Source organism: Peromyscus leucopus, chromosome 1 (genome assembly GCF_004664715.2).
Source record: "Peromyscus leucopus breed LL Stock chromosome 1, UCI_PerLeu_2.1, whole genome shotgun sequence".
NCBI classification, from domain to species: Eukaryota; Metazoa; Chordata; class Mammalia; order Rodentia; family Cricetidae; genus Peromyscus; species Peromyscus leucopus.
The window spans coordinates 150488716-150509213 of record NC_051063.1 but is presented as its reverse complement, the minus strand read 5'-3'; the positions used below and the strand labels follow the sequence as shown (position 1 = coordinate 150509213).

At 38.3% G+C, this 20498-nt stretch overlaps 1 protein-coding gene across 1 annotated transcript in view; it reads right to left on the bottom strand.

Annotated features, from left to right (window-relative positions):
- Nucleotides 1-7251: 7251 nt before the first annotated feature.
- LOC114708992 (zinc finger protein 33B-like) overlaps nt 7252-20498 on the bottom strand; it is a 39118-nt gene continuing 25871 nt past the window's right edge. Inside the window, exons 3-5 of the mRNA XM_028892609.2 lie at nt 15776-15868; nt 10301-10410; nt 7252-9300 (exon numbers count right to left, since the gene is read on the bottom strand). Of these exons, the coding sequence (XP_028748442.1) occupies nt 7630-9300; nt 10301-10410; nt 15776-15868 (1874 nt within the window). The 3' untranslated portion in view covers nt 7252-7629. The remainder of the gene's footprint in view (nt 9301-10300; nt 10411-15775; nt 15869-20498) is intronic.

Genomic DNA, 20498 nt, shown 5'->3' with positions numbered 1-20498 from the left:
CAACCATCACTCAATTTTAGGTAAACATAAACAAGCAAATCTATCTCACTATAATGCAAATTTGCTTTCATCTTTAGGAGTAAAAGCATGTGTCCTAAACTATGTTTATCATGCTGGTTTTGTAACAGGTTTTGCCTCTCTTGACAGCAGTTGGTAGTGCAGCAGGCAGGGGGAGCAGGAGACTTGTAGGGTTACTGCTCTTTATCTGTGATTTATATCCAGGTAAAAATCAAAGAGCTATGGCCAGCTGATTTGTCACATTGTAGGTGTTTATGAGGTACAATGTGAGGGTTATAGGGTTATGCTAGTAAGCTCAGGCCGCATTGATTGACATTAACATAGTCAACTATGTTCAGTTAGTTACTCTAATCTACAATTACCTTAAGGCTACAATCATTATGTGTATGAATGAATTCATTCAGAAGTTATCTGGTTTTCTCTGATCACCAGGAGACTAATTTTTGACCATGTAGTTAATTTGAGAACCCATTTATTTGATGTTTTGACTGGCTTGTTCCTTGTCATAGAGATGGGATCAATGTCATGTATGGTCTTTCATCTTTTAAATTTGTATGTGTGTGTGCATGTACATTGCATGTACATTAGTTATTTTCTAAACATAATGCATGTATGTGGTTCAATCTTACTCTGCACACAAATCTCTTCATATGGCATGTATTGCAAATCTGTGTTGTCTTCTAGGGTGGATTTGGTGAAAGGGTGTTAACTCCTTTAATTTTAATACTTGAAGTTGCTAGTTACCTTATTGCTTAGTTTTTCTTCTGTTAAAAAGAATTCCTGCTGGCTATGGTGGTACATTCCTCTAGCCCCAGCACTCAAGCAGCAGAAGTAGGAAGATCTGGTAGGTTTGAAGTCAGCCTGGTCTACATAGTGAGACCTGGGCTGGAGAGAGGCTCAGTGGTTAAGAGCACTGGCTGCTCTTCCAAAGGATACAGGTGCAATTCCCAGCATCCACATGGTAGCACACAGCCACCTGTAACTCCAGGACCAAACTTAATCATCACCTCCCTGGGGACCAGGCCCAAAGGTGACCCCCAGACATACATACAGGCAAAACACCTACACACATAATTTTTAAAAATAAAAAAAAAATCTTGCCTAGTATATTTTTAAATCACCTGCCTGTAGCTTCCAAAGTCTTATATTTTTAAACGTTTGAATCTGCAAATTATGCAGAGACATGAACAAATGCAAAACACAATGCACTTTTCCAACTAGAAGTAAGATTGCCTTTCTCCATTTTGCTTTTTAAAATAGGGTCTTCTGTTTCTTAGGCTAATGCCAAACTCATGGGCTACCTGTTTCTGCAGAGCTGAGATCTCAGGGGTAGCCTGGGCCCATGTTTTATACTTCTGGCAGTTTTTTCTACTGTCCTATGGTGCCTAGTGAATCATTAATAAGCTCTGGATAGAAATGCAAAGCCCTTGAAGATGCTTCTTTGGGGTATTTCTTCATTTCTTCACTAAGTACAAGGCTGTACAAATGATAATCTAAATAGTCAGTAGACAAGAAAAGACACTGTTTCACAGGAGGAAGGCTCCTTAGAAAAGACATGTGGTATGGTTATTTAAACAAGAATGAACCCTGTGGGCTCATATATTGGAATACTTGCTACCCAGTTGGTGGAATTGTTTGGGAAGGATTAGGAAATATGGACTTGTGGGAGATGTTACTGGTGTGGGCTTTGTTTCAAATCCCCATGTTACACCCCCCCTCTGTTTCACTGTAATGAACTTTTGCATAAAGACATAAGTTATCAACTACTCCAACACCATGCCTACCTGCCTGTTGTCATGCTTCCACCATAATAGTCACAGATCAACTGTCAGACCCAAATCAAACATTTTCGTTTACAAGCTGCTTCATCATGATCTTTAATTACCGGAAACAGAAAAGTAACTAAGACATGTGGCAATATACAAGTGAAAAAAAATACATGGTTAATGGGCTTAAGAGTTATGTCAGCAGTTAAAGAATACTGGATGCTCTTTCAAAGGACCTGGGTTCAATTCCTAGCACCTACATGATGGGTCAAAATTGTTTGTAACTCAGTTTCAAGAAATTTTGCCCTCTTCTGGCCTTCAAAGGTACCAGGCAAATATGTAGTACACATACATGCAGGATACACACCCAAACACAGAAAATAATGATTAATTATTCCAGAAAAGGAGCATGTTTGGGCACAAAAGAAATAGCAGGAAATAAAAACCAGTCGAGGGAAAGATTGAAGTTAGATTGGGTATCCAAAAGGTGTTTCGTTTTTCCAAATAGGTGGAACTTCTTGAACTCTATTTTTAAAACCCTGGTGTTAACTAGAGAGGGAAACAATTTTAAAAAATGATTTCTTTTTACGTGCATTGGTGTTTTGCTTTCAAGCATTTCTGTGTGAGGGTATCAGATTCACTGGAATTGGACTTAGAGACAGTTGTGAGCTGCCATGTGGGTGCTGGGAACTGAACCCAGGTCCTCTGGAAGAGCAGCCAGTGTTCTTAATGGCTGAGCCATCTCTCTGGTCTGTGCAAGATGATGTTAATAGTTTTTTTTTAGGAGGTACAAACCCTTCAAAGATAGGTCCAACATATGCAAGTCTTCAGCTTGATGAAATTGAATTTTTACATAAGTTTTGTCAGGTATAATGATAGGACATGCCTCTGCTGTGTGGCAATTGAGGGTGTTTTAAAAAAGGAAACATATTCTTTGTTGTCCTATGTACTGTGCCTTCTATGTCCTATGGTTGCCCACGAGAATGGAATATTCCAAGTGGCTGATGGCCTTAATACAAATGGAGACCTAGCTTAGAAGCTTAATATATGACTTAATAAGATTGAACCCTCAACTGACAAAGACTGAGACATAAGGAATCAGATACCTTTGCATTCAGCCAGAGAGTGTTGGAAGTAGTAAGATTGCAAATTTGGTTTATTTGTAAGGTTTTATGGATTGCAAGGTTTTGCCTGTATATATGTCTGTACTACTTGCATACCTGATGCCCACAGAATCCAGAAGAGCTTATCAGATAGTCTGAAACTGGAGTTATACAGAGTTGTTAGCCACTGTGTGTGTCCTAGGAATCAAATCTGGGTCTTCTGGATGAGCAGGCACTGCTGTTAAACTACCATGCCATCTCTCCGGTGCCCAGTCTGGTTTATTTGAAAAGTTCTAGGTTAATCATCATTAAGGTAGGAAAATCAAGCAGTCGTCCAGGACTGAAGAGCACGTGATGATATTTTGGAAAAGTATTGATTGTATGGTCAAGGACAGGAGTAGCAGGATAATGAAAGTCATACTGATTAAAAGTGGCACTGTAGTTTGATTTTAGGAAGGCAGGTAATGACTGTAACAACAATAATCAGTATGAGAAGAAACACAAAGTTCTGTATAGGAACCCAAAAATGTTTTCACTGACTGTAGCTATGGAATGGGTAATTAACTCAGTAAATGTGAACCCTAGTCCAGGAATAGTCTTAGGTCTTCTGGAGAAGAGTTGTCTATGTGAATTCCTGCAATAGGATATATTATATAGGACATCAAGAGGATAGCAAAAAGGAACATAAAAAGGTATTACAGAACCAAGAAAGGAAGAATTCATTCTTGGGTCTTGTTAGAGAAAGCAGAGCTCTCTAAAAGGCTCACTGAAGCAGGGTCTTAAGCTTTTGAGTTGGGCAGGTAACTCCTTAACAGATCTTATAGATTGGACATGTGATTGGGACTTGATGTTAAAATAGCTTCCAGCAGTCACTTTATCCTGTGAGCAAGTTTTAAGGCAGACCCAAGCCACTGAGTTAATGTGAAGGGTGATTCTTATTTATCCTAGAATTCAGTAATGGCCTTCATATTCTGTCCCAGTGACATACTGAGAAAATATGTTCTGGGAGAAGTGAGTCATTGTCTTCTATGGTGATATTTTAATTGTACTGAAATGTGATTTTATTTAGATGTTAATAAATAAAGTTGCCTGGGGGTCAGAGCTAATAGCAAGCCATAGCAGAAACTGGGCAGTGGTGGTGCATGCCTTTAATCCCAGCTCTTGGGAGGCAGAGCTAGACGCATCTCTGTGTGTTCAAGGATACAGCCAGCATGGAGACACACGCCTTTAATCTCAATACCAACCATAGAAGACCTGGAGGTCTGTACAGACAGGCAGTGATGAGGAGGTCATGTGGTTGGGTTTACAACCAATGAGAAGGCAGAATAGAAAGTCTATAAAAAAGACAAACAGACAGGAGTAGGTCTCTTGCTGAGGAAGATAGCAGCGACAGGGAAGGGTAAGGTTTTTAGCTCTTAGCTATCGCTCTGACCTCTTGGGCTTTCATCTTTGCATTGGCTCTGTGTTTCTTATTTAATAAGACGGTTACATCTACAGTCTTCAGTTGCATATCCCCTGCTATTATATTGACCTCTTCCCAGAGACACCTGTTAGAATAGTGTTCCCAAGTGTTCATGTTTCTGAGCTATACTTAGTTGGGGATGGGTATTCATACAGAAAAGCCTTACTTGATTTGGTTTAGAAGTATTTTTTGTTGTTGTATTTTTGAAATAGGGTTTCTCTGTGTAGCTTTGGAGCCTTTCCTAGAACTCATTTTGTAGCCCAGGCTGGCCTCTAACTCAGAATCTGCCAGCCTCTGCCTCCTGAGTTTAGGATTAAAGGCATGTGACACCACTGCCTGGCTAGAAGTCTTTTAAGATAAAGTCTCATGTAGATCATGCTGGCATGAACTTCACTATATAGCTCAAGAGTGATCTTATCTTTAATCTTATTGTTTTCACCTCCTAATTTCTTGATTATAGTGTTCTATTTTTATCAACTTCTCAGCCCATTTTTTGTACTTTTTCTTATGAAATAGCATCATTATCGTTCATGTGGACCTGTACTCACTCTGTAGCCCAGACTGGTTCTGAACTTGTGAACCTACTGCCTTGGCCAAGAGAGTAGTTAAGAACATAGGCATTCTTCACACCACTTCTGCTGTTTCTCCTTATGAGGACAGTATTATTTAGTTTTTTTTTTTTTTCTGGAGAATCCAGATGACATCATTCATATCCTGGTCTCCAGCTTAATTACATCTGCAAAAATGCTTATTCCTAATGTTATATTTAGAGGTTCAAAGGAAGTTGCCTTCAAACCTACCCACACACATGCGCGCACGCGCACACACACACATACACACACACACACACACACTATGGAATATGGACATATACATACACAATAAACATATGTAATTCAAGATTCTCATCAGCATTTATTTTAATTTTATTTTTTATGAAATTATGTATAACTTGAATTGCACCGGTCCTCTACTTGACTCTTTAAAGACTGCAAAACACGAAACTTTGTATCTGATTTTTATTTTCCCCTCTTTACTTAAATGTTATTCCATTGATGTTGTGCCTCTCATTTTTATGATGTTATCTACTGTGCATATTTTATTCTGATTAAAATATGTTTCTCATTCCTAAATGCTTTATATATTTTATTTATCTTTGAGTTTATTGGTTTTAGTTGTATTTGCTTCATAAATAATCCCCTAAGCTTCTTTAAAATAGTGGGTAACTTAACAATTTGGGGGACATAGTCACTACATGCTGTGCAGCTACATGGAATCTCTGTCTGATGTCTATGTTCTGAGTGTTTGATATTCAAATTGGAGGCACTATTTGGCGAAGTATCTTAAAGTTTAGAATGTGCAGCATAGTTGGTCAAGGTCACAAAGAAATGACTTTGAATCTGATACCTTTTCTTTATATTATGCTTCCTGTCTTTAAATGTCTATATCCTTTGTATGTGCTGGGATTACAGTTATAAAATATACATGCAGAAGCATATGCCCTATTATTAAGGTACACTCTGACCTTCAGTTCCTATATTTTTAAACAAACTGCACATATTCTATATGGTTTTGATGAAGCCACTCAAGGAAATAAAGTCTACTATCCACAAAGCACAGATATTTATGTATGTATGGGCTGTAATAGATTAGACTGAACTACAAAGTTCCAATGACCACAAATTCATCAAAACATTGCCTAGGAACCTATATCTCAGGATAGAGCACTTGTCTAGAATGCCCGAGTCTGTGGTTTTGATTCAAAGCATTACAATAAGGAAAAAAAGCCCCCCAAAATAAAAAAAAGTTGCCTAATGGATATTGGCAAGGTACATTATTATGTTTCTTTATTGGGTTATAGTTGAACATTTTAACTTTTAATAGCACATTTAAGCAAAATTCCATTCGAAGAGTAACATGAAAATGACATATCCTGATGTTTTGTTATACAATTTCGTAATACATAAAAAATTTTGATATTTTTCTACTGTGTGTATATTTTCTATATGTGTGTAGGGGGAAGGTACCTAACTATGCACATGCAGAAATCAGAGGACACTCAAGCTACACATCAAGATTGTCTCAAAACTAAACAATTATAAAAATGTGACACATTAAAATGTTCATATCTGATGGGACATTAAAACTTATAGACTATTCTACCTGATATACAAATGCCCCATGAATGTAAATATTCTAAACCAAGATGACACATGAAAACTTCTGTGTAAATACAAGACTCATAAGCCTACTGCCACTGAGCCACATTTAAGCCAAGTGTACTTCTAAACTTCAAATGCGCTCTCACTTGCATGAGTTATCTGATGGCTGGTACTGTGGGAGCATGGCTGAATGCCTTTTCTAGAATCCTTACATCTATACTTTACTGGCAAATCTGTAATAAACTCAGTTTGACTACTGAAGTGTTTTCAAATTGGACTCCTCTGGTTAACCACCTCTATTGGGTTTCTAATGCCAGATCAATTTCAAGTTCAATTTAAAATTTTTGGCACTCTTTATATTCTTAGGGTTTTAAATATATGGGTTGCATTGTCTTTACCTGACATGGGACACTTCAAGTAGGCTTTACTGCTTTTAATCATATGGAACAAGATCATCTGTTGCTAAGGATAGCCTTCAGTCACAGAGTCTCAATAAAACTGCAGGATGAGGATCTAGAATTGAAAGCATGTGGTAATATACATCACTACAATTTTTGCTGTACTTGGCATATCATATATGAAGTTTCTAATGTAGAAGCCTGATTTCTATTTTAAAACATGTCAGACTGGGTGGTGGTGGTGCACAACTTTAATCCCAGCACTCAGGAGGCAGAGCCAGGAGGATCTCTGTGAGTTTGAAACTACACATAGAAACCCTGCCTCAAAAAAACAAAACATGTCCATTTTCATTAATTTTATTGGGCTCCACACCTGCATAAGTTTCCAGGTATGAATTCAGGAGGTTTAATATTAGAAAGCTTTCCTCTGTTCTTAACATTCAGTGTTACTCACAGTATATTCAAGTCAAGTGAAAAATGACACAGCTTTTCTACAGTTTTTAACTTCATAGGATCCATACATATGGCTTCTCTTACAGAGAACTGTGGTACCATGCCTTCAATCTTTACAGAGATATGTCTCACTGTGGTATGTGTTCCTTGGTAGAGTAACAGCTGATTTACACTAGAAGTTCACCATACTTTTAAAATTAATCAGATTTTCACCTGCAAGCTTTCTGATTATACATTTTAGTAAAATTTCATTGATTCTTTACATCCTTAGGCTTTCTCATCTGACTTTGAGTAAGGTGTGACATGAGGAAGAAAAATTTCTGCATTTGGTACACTTACAGAGTTTCTCCTTTGTATGAATTCTTTCATACACAGAGAAGTTGCATTTGCTTTGAATTGTTCTCCTGCATTATTTACATCTAATGACTTCTCATGTGTATGAGTTCTTTGATGTCGAGTGAGCTGCTTCTTGAAGTAGTAAGCTTTCCTACATTGTTCACATGCATAGGGCTTCACACCTGTATGAATTCTCTGATGTTGAGTGAGGTGTGACATCCAGGAAAAGGCTTTCCCACATTCTGCACAATGAAATGACTTCTCACTTGCATGAGTTTTCTGATGTAGAGAAAGATATTTCTTGCAGTAGAATGCTTTCTTGCATTCTGTACATTGATAGGGCTTCTCACCTGTATGAACTCGATGATGCTCAATGAGCAAATACTTATTATAGAATGCTTTTCCACATTGTTTACATCCATAGGGCTTCTCACCTGTGTGAGTTTTCTGATGTGCAGTAAGCCCAGACTTGCTGTAGAATGTTTTCCCACATTGCTTACATTCATATGGCTTCTCATCAGTGTGAGTTTTCTGATGTACAGTAAGCTGTGTCTGAGAATAGAATGCTTTCCTACATTCTGTACATTGATAGAGCTTTTCACTTATATGAGTTCTCTGATGTACAGTGAGGTGGGACTTACAGTAAAATGTTTTTCCACATTGTTTACATTCAAAAGGCTTCTCACCACTATGAGTTTTCTGATGCACACTAAGGTTAGACCTCCAGTAAAATGCTTTTCCACATTGTTTACATTCAAAGCGCTTCTCAGCAGTATGACTTTTCAGATGATGAGTAAGTTGTTTCTTAAAGTGGAAAACTTTGGGGCACTGTGTACATTCATATGGCTTCTCATCTGTATGAGTCCTTTGATGTCGAGTGAGGCACGCACTGAAAGAGAAAGTTTTTCCACATTCTGTACACTCATAAGGTTTCTCACTTACATGAATTCTCTGATGTAGAGAAAGATGCGTGTTACAGTAGAAAGATTTTCCACATTTCACACATTCATAGGGTTTCTCTCCTGTATGACTTCTTTGGTGTCGAGTGAGTTGTGACTTATAGTAAAAAACTTTCCTACATTCTGTACATTCATGTGGCTTTTCACCTGTATGACTTCTCTGGTGGACAGTGAGATGTGACTTATAGCTGAAAGATTTTCCACATTCTGTACACTCATAAGGCTTCTCACCTGTATGACTTCTCTGATGTTCAGTGATTTGTGACTTGTAGTAGAAGTATTTCCCACATTCCAGACATTTGTAGGGCTTCTCATCTGTATGAGTAATCTGATGCTGAGACTTGGTGTGGGAAGCTTTCCCATATCCTGAACTTTCATATGGCTTCTCATCTATACAACTTCTCTGATGTTCAGTGAGGTGTGACTTCCAAGAGAATGTATTCCTGCACTGTCTATATGTACAGAATGTTTCCTCTAAAGGGCTCTGACGATTATTGAGAAGTGACTTATAACTGAAAGTTGTCTCACATGCGAGTGTGCTCTGATCCCTTGTGTGCTGTGACTGCTGGCAAAACATCTTCACACATGCTTTCCCTTCATAAGATGTCCCCTGGCAGATTTTCTGTGCCACCGTCAGTTCTGCCTTGATACAGAGGAATTAGTTATATTTTATACAGCCACAGGGCTTTTTCCTAGAACATGCTTTCTAATTTTGGTTTAGAATCTATCTTGTTCTATATAGATAAATGTCATATATAAAGATATCTAATATTTATTGAGTTTACCAGAGATCTATTTAATATGAAAATTTATGCATAAATAATATTGTCTTTAACAATATCACTGGTCAAATATATTGACAACATCACTTTCAACTTTGACTGAGATTATGGCAAATTAATGATCAGGATGTCAGAATAATTTTCCATTATCATTAAAGTTATCATGTTCTTCTCCAGCTGTAATCTTAACAACCACACAATAGACAAAGACGCTCAGCTGTAAGCTCCTTTGTAAGTATATAAAAGGGAACAAATGTGTATATACAAGTTTATGTGTGTCTGTGTATGAATATGTGAGGTTACTAAAGGTTGCTGTTCAGTCTTTTCATAAATCACTATTCACTATATTTATTTTTATTTTATGAAAAGGTCTCTCACTGGGCCTGAACCTTCCTAGTTGGGATGGAATCATAGGCCAGGAAAGCCAGTAACCCTAATCTCTCTGTTTTTATAGCACTAGTCAGAGATACATATCACCACAGCTGTCTTTATATATGGGTGCTGAGTATACAAACTCATGTTCTCATGCTATGTCTAGCATTTTACTGACTAAACAATCTTCCCAGGCCTGTGTTAATTTCTTTCATTTTTCAAATTATATTGGTGTTTGTGTGTATATATGTATGCCATGGCACACATATGTGAGGAACAAAACAAATTTCAGGGTTTTTTTTCATCATCTACCACATGGGACATGGGGATCAAACTCAGATGGCCAGGCTTGGTGACAAGTCCCTTTACAAACTGAGCCATCTTGTTGACCTGAGATAAGTTCCTGAAGAGAGATTCCTAATTTCCAATCTTTATGTTTACATTTACATCTGAAATATGTTAAGAACTTAAGTTAAATATTTTACTTACTTCAACAATTTCTTCATTTGATATCTGCCTGTTGGTGATTTCAACTTGCCACAAAAGTCCCTTGTGATATTCCTGGTCATTCTCAATTGGGACAGTCGTTTTATGAACACCTAAAATGACATTGAAAATATCCCCATACATGAATAACTCTAAAATCTTTTTCATGTGTCTTCTCATTCTCATAGAAACTATAAAATAATATTGACTTTTGATAATGGTACACATTTTATTTCTTCATGAAGAATATACAAATTATTTACTTCATCTTGCAAATAAACACTGAATACTCCATGAGATTAAAGGTGTGTACCACCATGCCTAGACCAATCTGATTCTTCTCACAGTTGACTAATACACCAGAAATGTGCCTCATCTTTTATGATGAATCTAGTGATGAGCACAAAGGATGATATCATATCTTGGTTACTGTGAGCATGGGACTTGAGGGGCAGCCACTGTATACTTAATCCTATCACACATATAGCCAGACACAGGAGACCTGGATTATACAGCTGAATAATTCTATATTATCACCAACTGTGTGTATGTGTTCTTTCTTGACATATTCTCAGTATTAATCCCATATTGAATGATTACCTAGCAAAGGTATTTCTTTTCTATGGATACTTCTCCACTCTGGTTATTGCTGGGTAGAAATTTTAAATTTATGAAATGTATTCATTTTATGTTGTTGTAGCTGTTTTTGTTTGAAATCTAGTCTCATCTGTCATTTTCTGGTCTTAAACTTAGTATGTGGAAGATGACCTTGAACTCCTCTGACTTTGGGGGTTTTACTCATGAATCACCATGCCCTGCTATACATTCACATTCCACAGGTGTTTACATTCTATTCAAAAGTCAAAATACTTGGCTTATTCAATTGTATTCACATGAATTTCTCCAGCTGTTTCAAAATTAAAGCCCTTCTATTAAGGTCTCTTCCATAAGTACAGGGGAAGAAATACCTGTCTAGGTTCAGTCTTTTATGTGCAGAGATCTACTTTTTATAAAACTCTCTTTTAAAGTCCTTTTCATGAAATACAGATTCTTTGTAATTTGAGAATAAGATGGCTACAGTTGTGTGAATATACTTTTGCATCATTGTGTTAGTCCATTACAGTGTCTGTAATAATGGTTTCTGCCAACAGCTTACTATTTTTGCTAATATAGCTCTTGTAGCATTCTTTGGAAGCAGGTATGTCCAGCATCACACCTTTTCTACAGGATTCCATTGGCTGGCTGGACTTATTTCTTCTGTAAAACAATTACATGTTTATATTTTCCTGTTTTCTAAAGAATAAGTTATCATTTCCTGGGAATGTCTTGAATGTATAGATAGCTTTCATTAAAAGGATATTCGATGGGCAGTGGTGGCACAAGCCTTTAATCCTAGCACTTGGGAGGCAGAGCTAGGTGGATCTCTGTGAGTTTGAGGCCAGCCTGGTCTACAGAGCAAGATCCAGGACAGGCACCAAAACTACACGGAGAAACCCTGTCTCGAAAAAACAACAACAACCCCCCTCACCACAAAAAAGGATATTTGAGGGGCTGGCTAGATAGCTCAGCTGGAAAAGATGCTTGCTGTGCAAGCCTGGTAATGTGACTTCAATCATTAGAACTTACATAAAGGTGGAAGGAAAGAACTCCATATAGTCTTTTGACTCCCACATACATGCTATAAAACACATGGCCCTGTTATGCACACCATGCCCAAACACTGAATAATAATAATAAACTTAAAAAATAAGTTTTGAGTATACTAATTGCATTAATTTTGAGTATATTAATTGCATTAATATAGGAACATGTGAGGTCTTTAGTGTCTTCTTCAATCTCCCTTTTAAAAAATTACATTTAATTATTTGTTTATATGTGGGGGTGCACACAAACCAAACCACATGTGTGGAGGTCAGAGGACAAATACATAATGATTCTCTCCTTCCACAATAATAGTCTTGGATTGAACTCAAGTCCCTTTATCCACTGAGCTATGTTGCTAGCACCTCAATTTCAAAACTGTGTTAAAGTTTTAGCAGTATACACAATTTAGAGTATTCCTAAATAGCTTAGGTTTTTTTTTTAAGGTAATTTTAAATTACATTGTTTTCTTCATTTCCTCCTCAACATGTTCATTTTTCAAATGTAGAAAAGATATTGGAAGCTAAGGATGAAATTCAGCTGGTAGAGTGTTTGCCCAGCAAAGTCCTGGCTTCAGTCCCCAGCACTACATAAAACTAGGCAAGGTGACACCATTTTAGAAATTCAAGGTGATCTTAAATTAAAAATCAAGGTCATTCTAGGCTACATGAGATGCTGTTTCAAAACAAGTTACTGTCAGCTTGAAGCCCTATCAATAAATTATGGCACTTGGTAAATGTTAAGACCTGGATCTTACTCTTAGCAGAAAAAGGAGGGAGGGAAGGCGATGTAACCAATTTGCTATGTTTATTGTGTACCTTGTTACTTACAGACAATGTTTAAGAGCCCTTATGGTCATTGAAATATAGAGTCATGTCACCTGAAAATTGAATTATCACTTATTTCTTTCTTAACTTGTATTTCTTGGTTTCTTTTGCTTGCTTTTCTGCTCATTATAAAATTAACATCTGTTTCAAAAAGACTCAAGAGTGAAGACCCTGTATTGTCCCTTACATTAAATGAAATGTTCTCAGTTTGGATGGATCACTCCATTCATTTATTTCCCCTCTTCTCCTTCCCCCCTTTTTTTCCTTTTCTTTTTGAGATATAATCTCTCTATATAGTCCTGGCTGTAATGGAACTCACTATGTAGACTGGGCTGGCTTAATAACTCACAGAGATCTTCCTGACTCACTACCATGTCCAACACATTCATGTTTTAGCACTTTGACCAATCATGAATCCTACTGTAACCAGTACTCACTGCAAAAGTAAGCTTCTCTGACCAAAGCTGACACTGGCATTAATCTATAGATACATGCATAAATATTTAACCAGCAATCTGACAGGCACATCAGGTCCATTTAGCAACACATGAACAGTACCTTCCTCACTAAGGCCTCTAACTACCCCAGTCACACAAATGACAATTCAGTCACTGAGTTAAGTTATTAGAGTGATCATATTGTGGCACAGTTGACACTTTTGCTTGCTCTTTTGCCACAATGACTGAGTTTCCAGAGTGCCATTGGTGCAGGTGTAGGGATGGCTAGCTCTTCTCATTTTATGTCAGGGTCTTTTCCATCAGCAGCCTTCATTTGTAGCCTCAATCTCCATCACTACTAAGAGAAGAGAAAGCAAATTGCAATAACAACACTGCTACCAAAATAAACCAGATATAAACATAGAATAAATATAAAAACAAATTAGAGCCTGCAAGATGGAACCAAGGGTAAAGAAACTTGCTGCAAGTATGATGGCATGAATTCTATCCTAAGAACCCAAATGGTAGGAGGAGAGCCAACTTCCACAAATTGTCCTCTGGTCTCCACAATAGTGAGCCATAATGTGTACAAGCACACACACACAATAAATAAATGTAAACAGATGAATTAATAAATTAAAGTAAAAAGTGATACACTACAGAATGTGTGATTATTGAAGTACAAATTTCAGGTAAAAATTAATAAATATTATGCTAGGTATAGTGGCACACACCTTTAATCCCAGCACACTGAAACAAAGGCAGGCATATCGCTGTGAGTTCAAGGCTAGCCTGCTCTACATAATGAGTTCCAGTATAGTCAAGGCTACACACAGAAACTTGTCTGAAAAAAACAAGTAATAATAATAAGATGTAAATGAGATAATAAAAAGGGTTTCCTTTTTTAATCCTATTTCAGAGCAAGGAAAGTAGAAAATAGGTGTGGTGGTTTGAATAGGTATGGCCCCCATACTCATGTGTTTGAATTCTTAGCCCATAAAGGTTTTGCATTATTAGAAGGTATGGCCTTGTTGGAAGAAATGTGTCACTGTGGAGGTAAGTTCTGAGGTCCTATATGCTCAAACTACACCCAGTGTGATACACAGTCTCCTTTTGCTGCCTGCAGATTAAGATGTAGAACTCTCAGCTTCTCCTTCGATACCATGTCTGCTGGTATGTCACCATGTTTCCCTCCATAATAATAATGGTCATGGTGTCTTTCCACAGCAATAAAACCCAAACTAAGACAACTGTAACACGGATCTTAAATGGTCTTACTAATAAAAAACCAGGGCCAGATATTGGGGTGAATTCTGAAAGATCAGAGTAGCTGAACAAGCCACAGCCAACCTTACCTTGACAACTCCTCATCTGACCTTGTTTCCACAAATTCTCAGACTGAAACTTCTAAGTCCTTCCCGAATGGATCTCAGTTGAACTGTTGATAAAAGCCTAGAAGCTTCTAATTCCTAATCCTCAGGCCTTACAAACCTTTCTACTTCCTGCCATCACTTGCTGGGATTAAAGGCGTGTGTCTTTCCCAAGCAAGAAATGAGATCTCAAGTCCTGGGATTAAAGGTGTATGTCACTATGCCTGGCTGTTTCCATTGTGGCCTTGAACTCACTGGAATGCTAGGATTAAGGGTGTGTGCCACTAAAAAATTTCATTATTTATCCTATTTTAGTGAGTCCAATACAAAATTTGTATATAATACAGAAAAATCCAATTCAATGTAAAATATTTAAAACAAATAGTTCCTTTTTATAAGCAGATTCAATAATATACTCCTTATCTGTATCCTCTTCCCTCCCCCCTCTCTTTAAACAGCAACCCTAAATTTAATCTCCTTTGTTGTTTAGCTGTTTTTTTTTTTTTTTTTTTGGCTGTGGGGCATGTGTGTGTGTGTGTGTGTGTGTGTGTGTGTGTGTGTGTGTGTAAAACCTGAAAGATCAGAGGCATAGGAAAAGCCACACCAACCTCACCTTACCCTTCCTCAGTCTCTAAAGAGACCTACTTCCTATATACCCATGCCTATATGCCTTTCTGTTCTGCCATCTCATTTCCTCTCTCTGTTTAGCTATATCACTTCTTCTTCCTGCCTAGCTCTGTCACTTCCTGTCTGTCTGTCCAGAACTCCAGACCTTTATGGTTAGTGCTGGGATTAGGGGTATATACCACACACATGCCTCTGTTCCCAGTGTGGCCTTGAACTCACAGCAATCCAGACAGAACTCTGCCTCCTGAGTAATAGGATTAAAAGCATGTGCTACCATTGCCTGACCTCTATGCTTACTATAGTGGCTATCTTTTTCCTCTGATCCTCAGATAAACTTTATTAGATTGCACAATATTTTGTGGGACACAATACATCACCACAGACAACAGGGTAAGGAAAATACACATCAGAAACAACCAAAACAAGGTAATGGGTTGATATGGCTAATTCTTTCCAGAAATTGCAAAAATCAAAAGTCTGGTTGGGAGTAGGTAAGTTGATGAAAAGCATTTAACATGACCAACAGGATGAACTGTCCTCTTGCTGACCTCCCTTGCTCAGTACACATTTACCAACCTGGAAGGCTCTGGATAGAGGCTTCTGCTAAACTCCATGGCCCAAATCCATGCTCTAACTTGAAGATCAACTCAGGTTTGGTCGTGCAGTGTCCTGTAAGTGGGAAATAATAAACAAAATTTGCAAAAGTGTTAGGTTCAGTCCACTAATGAAAGACAAGAAATCTAATTAAGGACCTGTGCTTTGATCAATGAATCAGAAACTTTCATTAGAGGGTTTATACTAACATTCTTCACTGACTGGATTATCACTTTCAATCAGCATTTTCAGAAAATTTTAAGGAAACAGAGGTAAATAAAAAAGAAAACACAATAAAATTAGAACAACAACAACAAAAGATATTTATGGTAGTTTGAAAGAAAATGGTTCCCAAAGGTAGTGGCACTATTAGGAGGTGTGGCCTTGTTTGAGGAAATGTTTCACTGTAGGGATGGGCTTTGAGGTGTCTTTTGCTCAAGCTTTCCTCAATGTGACTGTCAGTTGACTTCCTGTTACCTGTAAGATGTAGGATTCTAAGCTCCTCCAGCACCATGCCTGCCTGCACACCACCATACTCCCTGCCATGATGATAATGGACTGAACCTCTAAAACTGTAAGCAAGTCCCCTCAATTAAATGTTTTCCTTGTAAGAGTTGCTATAGTCATGGTGTCTCTTCACAGCAATGGTAACCTTAAGATAACATTTAAGACAAATTATACTGGAGAGAATAATCATAAAAACAATCAGCTGAAGGACTGAAGAGATAGCTCAGTGGTTAAGAACATTTGATACTCGTACAGACCCAGATTCAGCTCCTCACACCCTTATCAGGTGGTACACAATCACCTGTAACTCTAGTTCCAGCAAACCTAACACTCTTTTATCCTCTGCAGGCACTGCATAGACATGGCATAAATAAAAATGAATTTTAAAAAATGCTTTAAGTGCTGAAATGGAATGAGGCTGATAAGAGGTGGTGGGTGAGGTTGCTTGTGAGTAGTAAAGGGTAAAGGAATTAGTGCTGGTCAAGTCTTCCAGTTAAGATCTGATACCTGTGCAGAGTGAGGAGGAAGCAGATTGAACAGGGGAGGCTTAAGACCAAAACACTGGTCTAAGGGTCTTTGATCACAAAACTGGGAGTCCTGCAGAAAAGGTTGCTCACTAGAGGATACTGACATATGTAGAGATGACCAGGCCTACTTGGTGATAGGCTGGGGAAGAGCATGTCCTTGACTCAAAGTCTAAGTGGATCCATAGCCTACAAGATGAGGTTGTCAGTTAACCATTTTGTATAGCTGAATAGCAGATTGTTTCCTTAGCACCTACAACTTGGAATACAACATTAAATAGTCACTAAAGCCCATGGGGAGGCAATCAAGGGAAAGGTGGCCTGCTGTGTTGGTGAGTCTTTAGAAATTAAGGAAGGAATAGAGAATGAATTGAGCAAAGAAGTTGGCAAAATAGGTATTGAGAATGCTGAAGAGGGCACCTTCAGTGGTGTGGTTAGAATCAAAGTTTAACTGGAATGGCTTGTGTGGTGAATGACAGACAAGGAAAGAGACAGAAATTAAAGACAACTTTGAAAGCTTTATAAAATGGCAATAACTGAATGAGTATGAAGTGCAGAACTCTTCAGTTTCTTTCCATGTAATCTTGGGTGCCCTGGAACTCCCTGTATAGATCAAATTAGCTTCAAACTTTGGCTCTGCCTCCTGAGTGCCAGAATTAAAGGCATGCATCACAACTCAAAAACAAAACAACAACAAAAAAATGCTTTAAGTAAACTAAACTAGTGGGTGCGGTTAAGCACATACTTAATTCCAGCATTTATAAGGCAGAGGTAGGTAGATCACTTTGAGTTAAAGGTCAGCCTGGTCTATTTAATGAGTCTTAGGCCAGCCAGGGCTATATAGTGAAATACTTTCTCAAAAATGAATAAATTAAATAATCCAGGCAGATTTTAGAAAACTGAAAGAATATAAAGATAATTTAAAATATGTGCATCATCATTGAAAAACAAATGTGCCTTCTATGTGTATTATTTAGAAAATATATCAAAGAAGAAACAGGAGAGATAAGGCATACATCAACAAATGACTCTATGTCACATTATAATCAAATAGAAAAATAGCAAGACGAAGAGAATTCTCAACAGTTTAAGAAGAAAGTCTAATGTTGAATATATAATAACACCCACTAGAGGTACAGCCATGCTTTTTAGCTGTCACCATATTCACCAGCATTACAATGACTTCAAAGCTACACATGGATACAGCAAACAAACCTAAGGTACATTGACCCCAATGAACACAGGCACAAAGATTCTCAACAACAACAAAAAAAATCAACACAGCACATAAAACAATTAGAAGCTATGGTCATGTGTGATTCATACTAGGAATGCAGCCTTTACCATATGGAAATTTGAAACCCTCATATCATGCACTAAACAATAAATAGCTGTATTTCTAGATATAGTGGCATCCACCATTTATCCTAGTAGTCAGGAGTCAGAGCAAACTGATTTCTGTGAGTTCCAGGGCAGCCAAATTTGCACAGTAAGATCCTGTCTCAAAAAATCAGTACTATCACAACAAAAACAGTCATATGACTACAATGGATGTATAAAAGGTATTTTTATCTTCAGAAAAAAAACTTCAGTCAATAAACTATGACTATATACAACAAAACTGCAGTCAACAGGAGTTGACTCCTAGGGGAGTGGAGCAAGCCCTAGGAACACATCATGATATGCTTTCACCACTCTTAGTTTACTAATAAAGACACATAAACCCGATAAGGTAAAGAAACAATAACATCTAAAGGAGAAAGGGGAATGTAAAGGTGAGGTTATTTATAAATGATGCTATAAAGAGAAAACCTTATACTCTAAACCAGGGCTAATGGATGATATAACATGTGACAAAACCAGAAGTCAAACAACAATCTTCATATCTTCTGTGTGCACGAAGAACAAATTTGCTGAGAAATTCAGAATAACCTCCTTAAAAATGGCCACTCAGGACCAAGGCATGTATTTAATCCCAGCATTTAGGAGCCAGAGTAAGCCGCATTTCTATGAGTTTGAGACCAGCCTGGTCTATGTATCAAGTTTCAGACCAGCCAAATAAAACCATGTCTAAAAAAACAATAATAAACAAATCAACAAAAAACAGAAAGCAAAGAAAAAAGAAAAGGTTCAATACTGGAGCTGGAGAGAAGTCTCAGTGGTTAAGAGCACTTACTGCTCTTGCAGAGGATGTGGGTTCAATTCTCAGCACCTACACAATGGTGCACGACCATTCAGTTTTGGAGGATCTAATATGCACTTCTGGCCTCCCAGGAAATCAGGCTTTCATGTGGTACATGGATACACATACATACAAAACCCATATACATTAAATAAATTTAAAAAAAAGATTTTATTCAAGACAGAGGGAGCTGCCAGCACCTGTGGGACCAAGGAGCAGCTCAAGGGGCCTGAGACCCATGGAGGCTCTGAGGGGAGATGCTTAGGAGAGGACTCTTCAGAGCCCACAGTATCTCCTGAACAATTACAAAAAGGCAGGTCTTATGAAAAGGTACTTTTTAAAAGTGCTCTCATGAAAATGGAAGGAAAAGATGGCAGAGCAGAGATGCATGATGAAGAATGGTGAAACTAGAGCTGCAGCAGTGAAGGGTATGGGAATGGTATGGGAGTGTGGCCCCAGCAGACAAAGAACATGTTGTTGCTTAATAGAAGAGCTCATCCTCAGGCCACCGCTGCAGTGGACTGAGGAGCTTTGCCGAGTAGTGCTGGCAGGGTGGTTTTAAGCAGCCTGGAGCTCTCACAGGCTGTGCTCCTGAAATCACTGCCCAGTCATACAATTGCCCTGACTGAGCAATGAAAGGATGTTGAAGATGAAGAATGGTTCATTTTCTGGATTGGACCTCCTCAAAAGATATCCATGGTCTGTGCTGTCACAAGAGGCCATGTGGTATCTGTTGTCCATGCTATAGCCAGGTGATGTGCTGGTTTCAGTGGTCTGTAGAGGCCAAACTGGCATCCATGATCTGTGCTGCCAATGGATACCATATTGATGATGTCTGTGGTCTATTGGAGGCCATGTTCATGTCTGTGATCTGTGCAGCCACCTATGACCATGTTGATGTTTGTGGTCTATTTTACCACTGAAAGACATATGGATGTCCATGGCCTGGACTGCTTCCTGAGACCATGCTGCTGTCTGTCATCTACGCTGCCACCAGAGGCCATGTCAATGTCAGTAATCTGTGTTACTGCCAGAGTCCATGTGGGTGTCCACTGTCTGTGCTCCTACTGGGGGCCATGTTGATGTCTATGGTCCAAGGTACCACTGAGGGCTATGTTAGTGTCCATGGTCCTTGCTGTGGCTAAGAGGTCTTATTGATATCCATGGTCTGTGCTACTGCCATAGGCCTTGTTGATGCTCATAGACCATGTTGCTACAGGAGGCCATGCTGATACTGGTGTTACTGCCAGAGGCCATGTGAATATCCATGGCCTGTGATCCCACTGGAGCCATGTTGATGACCATGGTCCATGTTACCACCAAAGGTCATGTGGATGTCTGTAGTTTGTACTGCTGCTGAAAGTCAAGTTAGTGTCCTTGGCCCATGATGCAGTTCAGTCTGTGCTGTCAACAGCAACCATGTGGAAGTATGCCACCTGCTGTTATGAACAAAGAAGATTCTTTTGCAGTGGTATCAATGATGACTACAGAC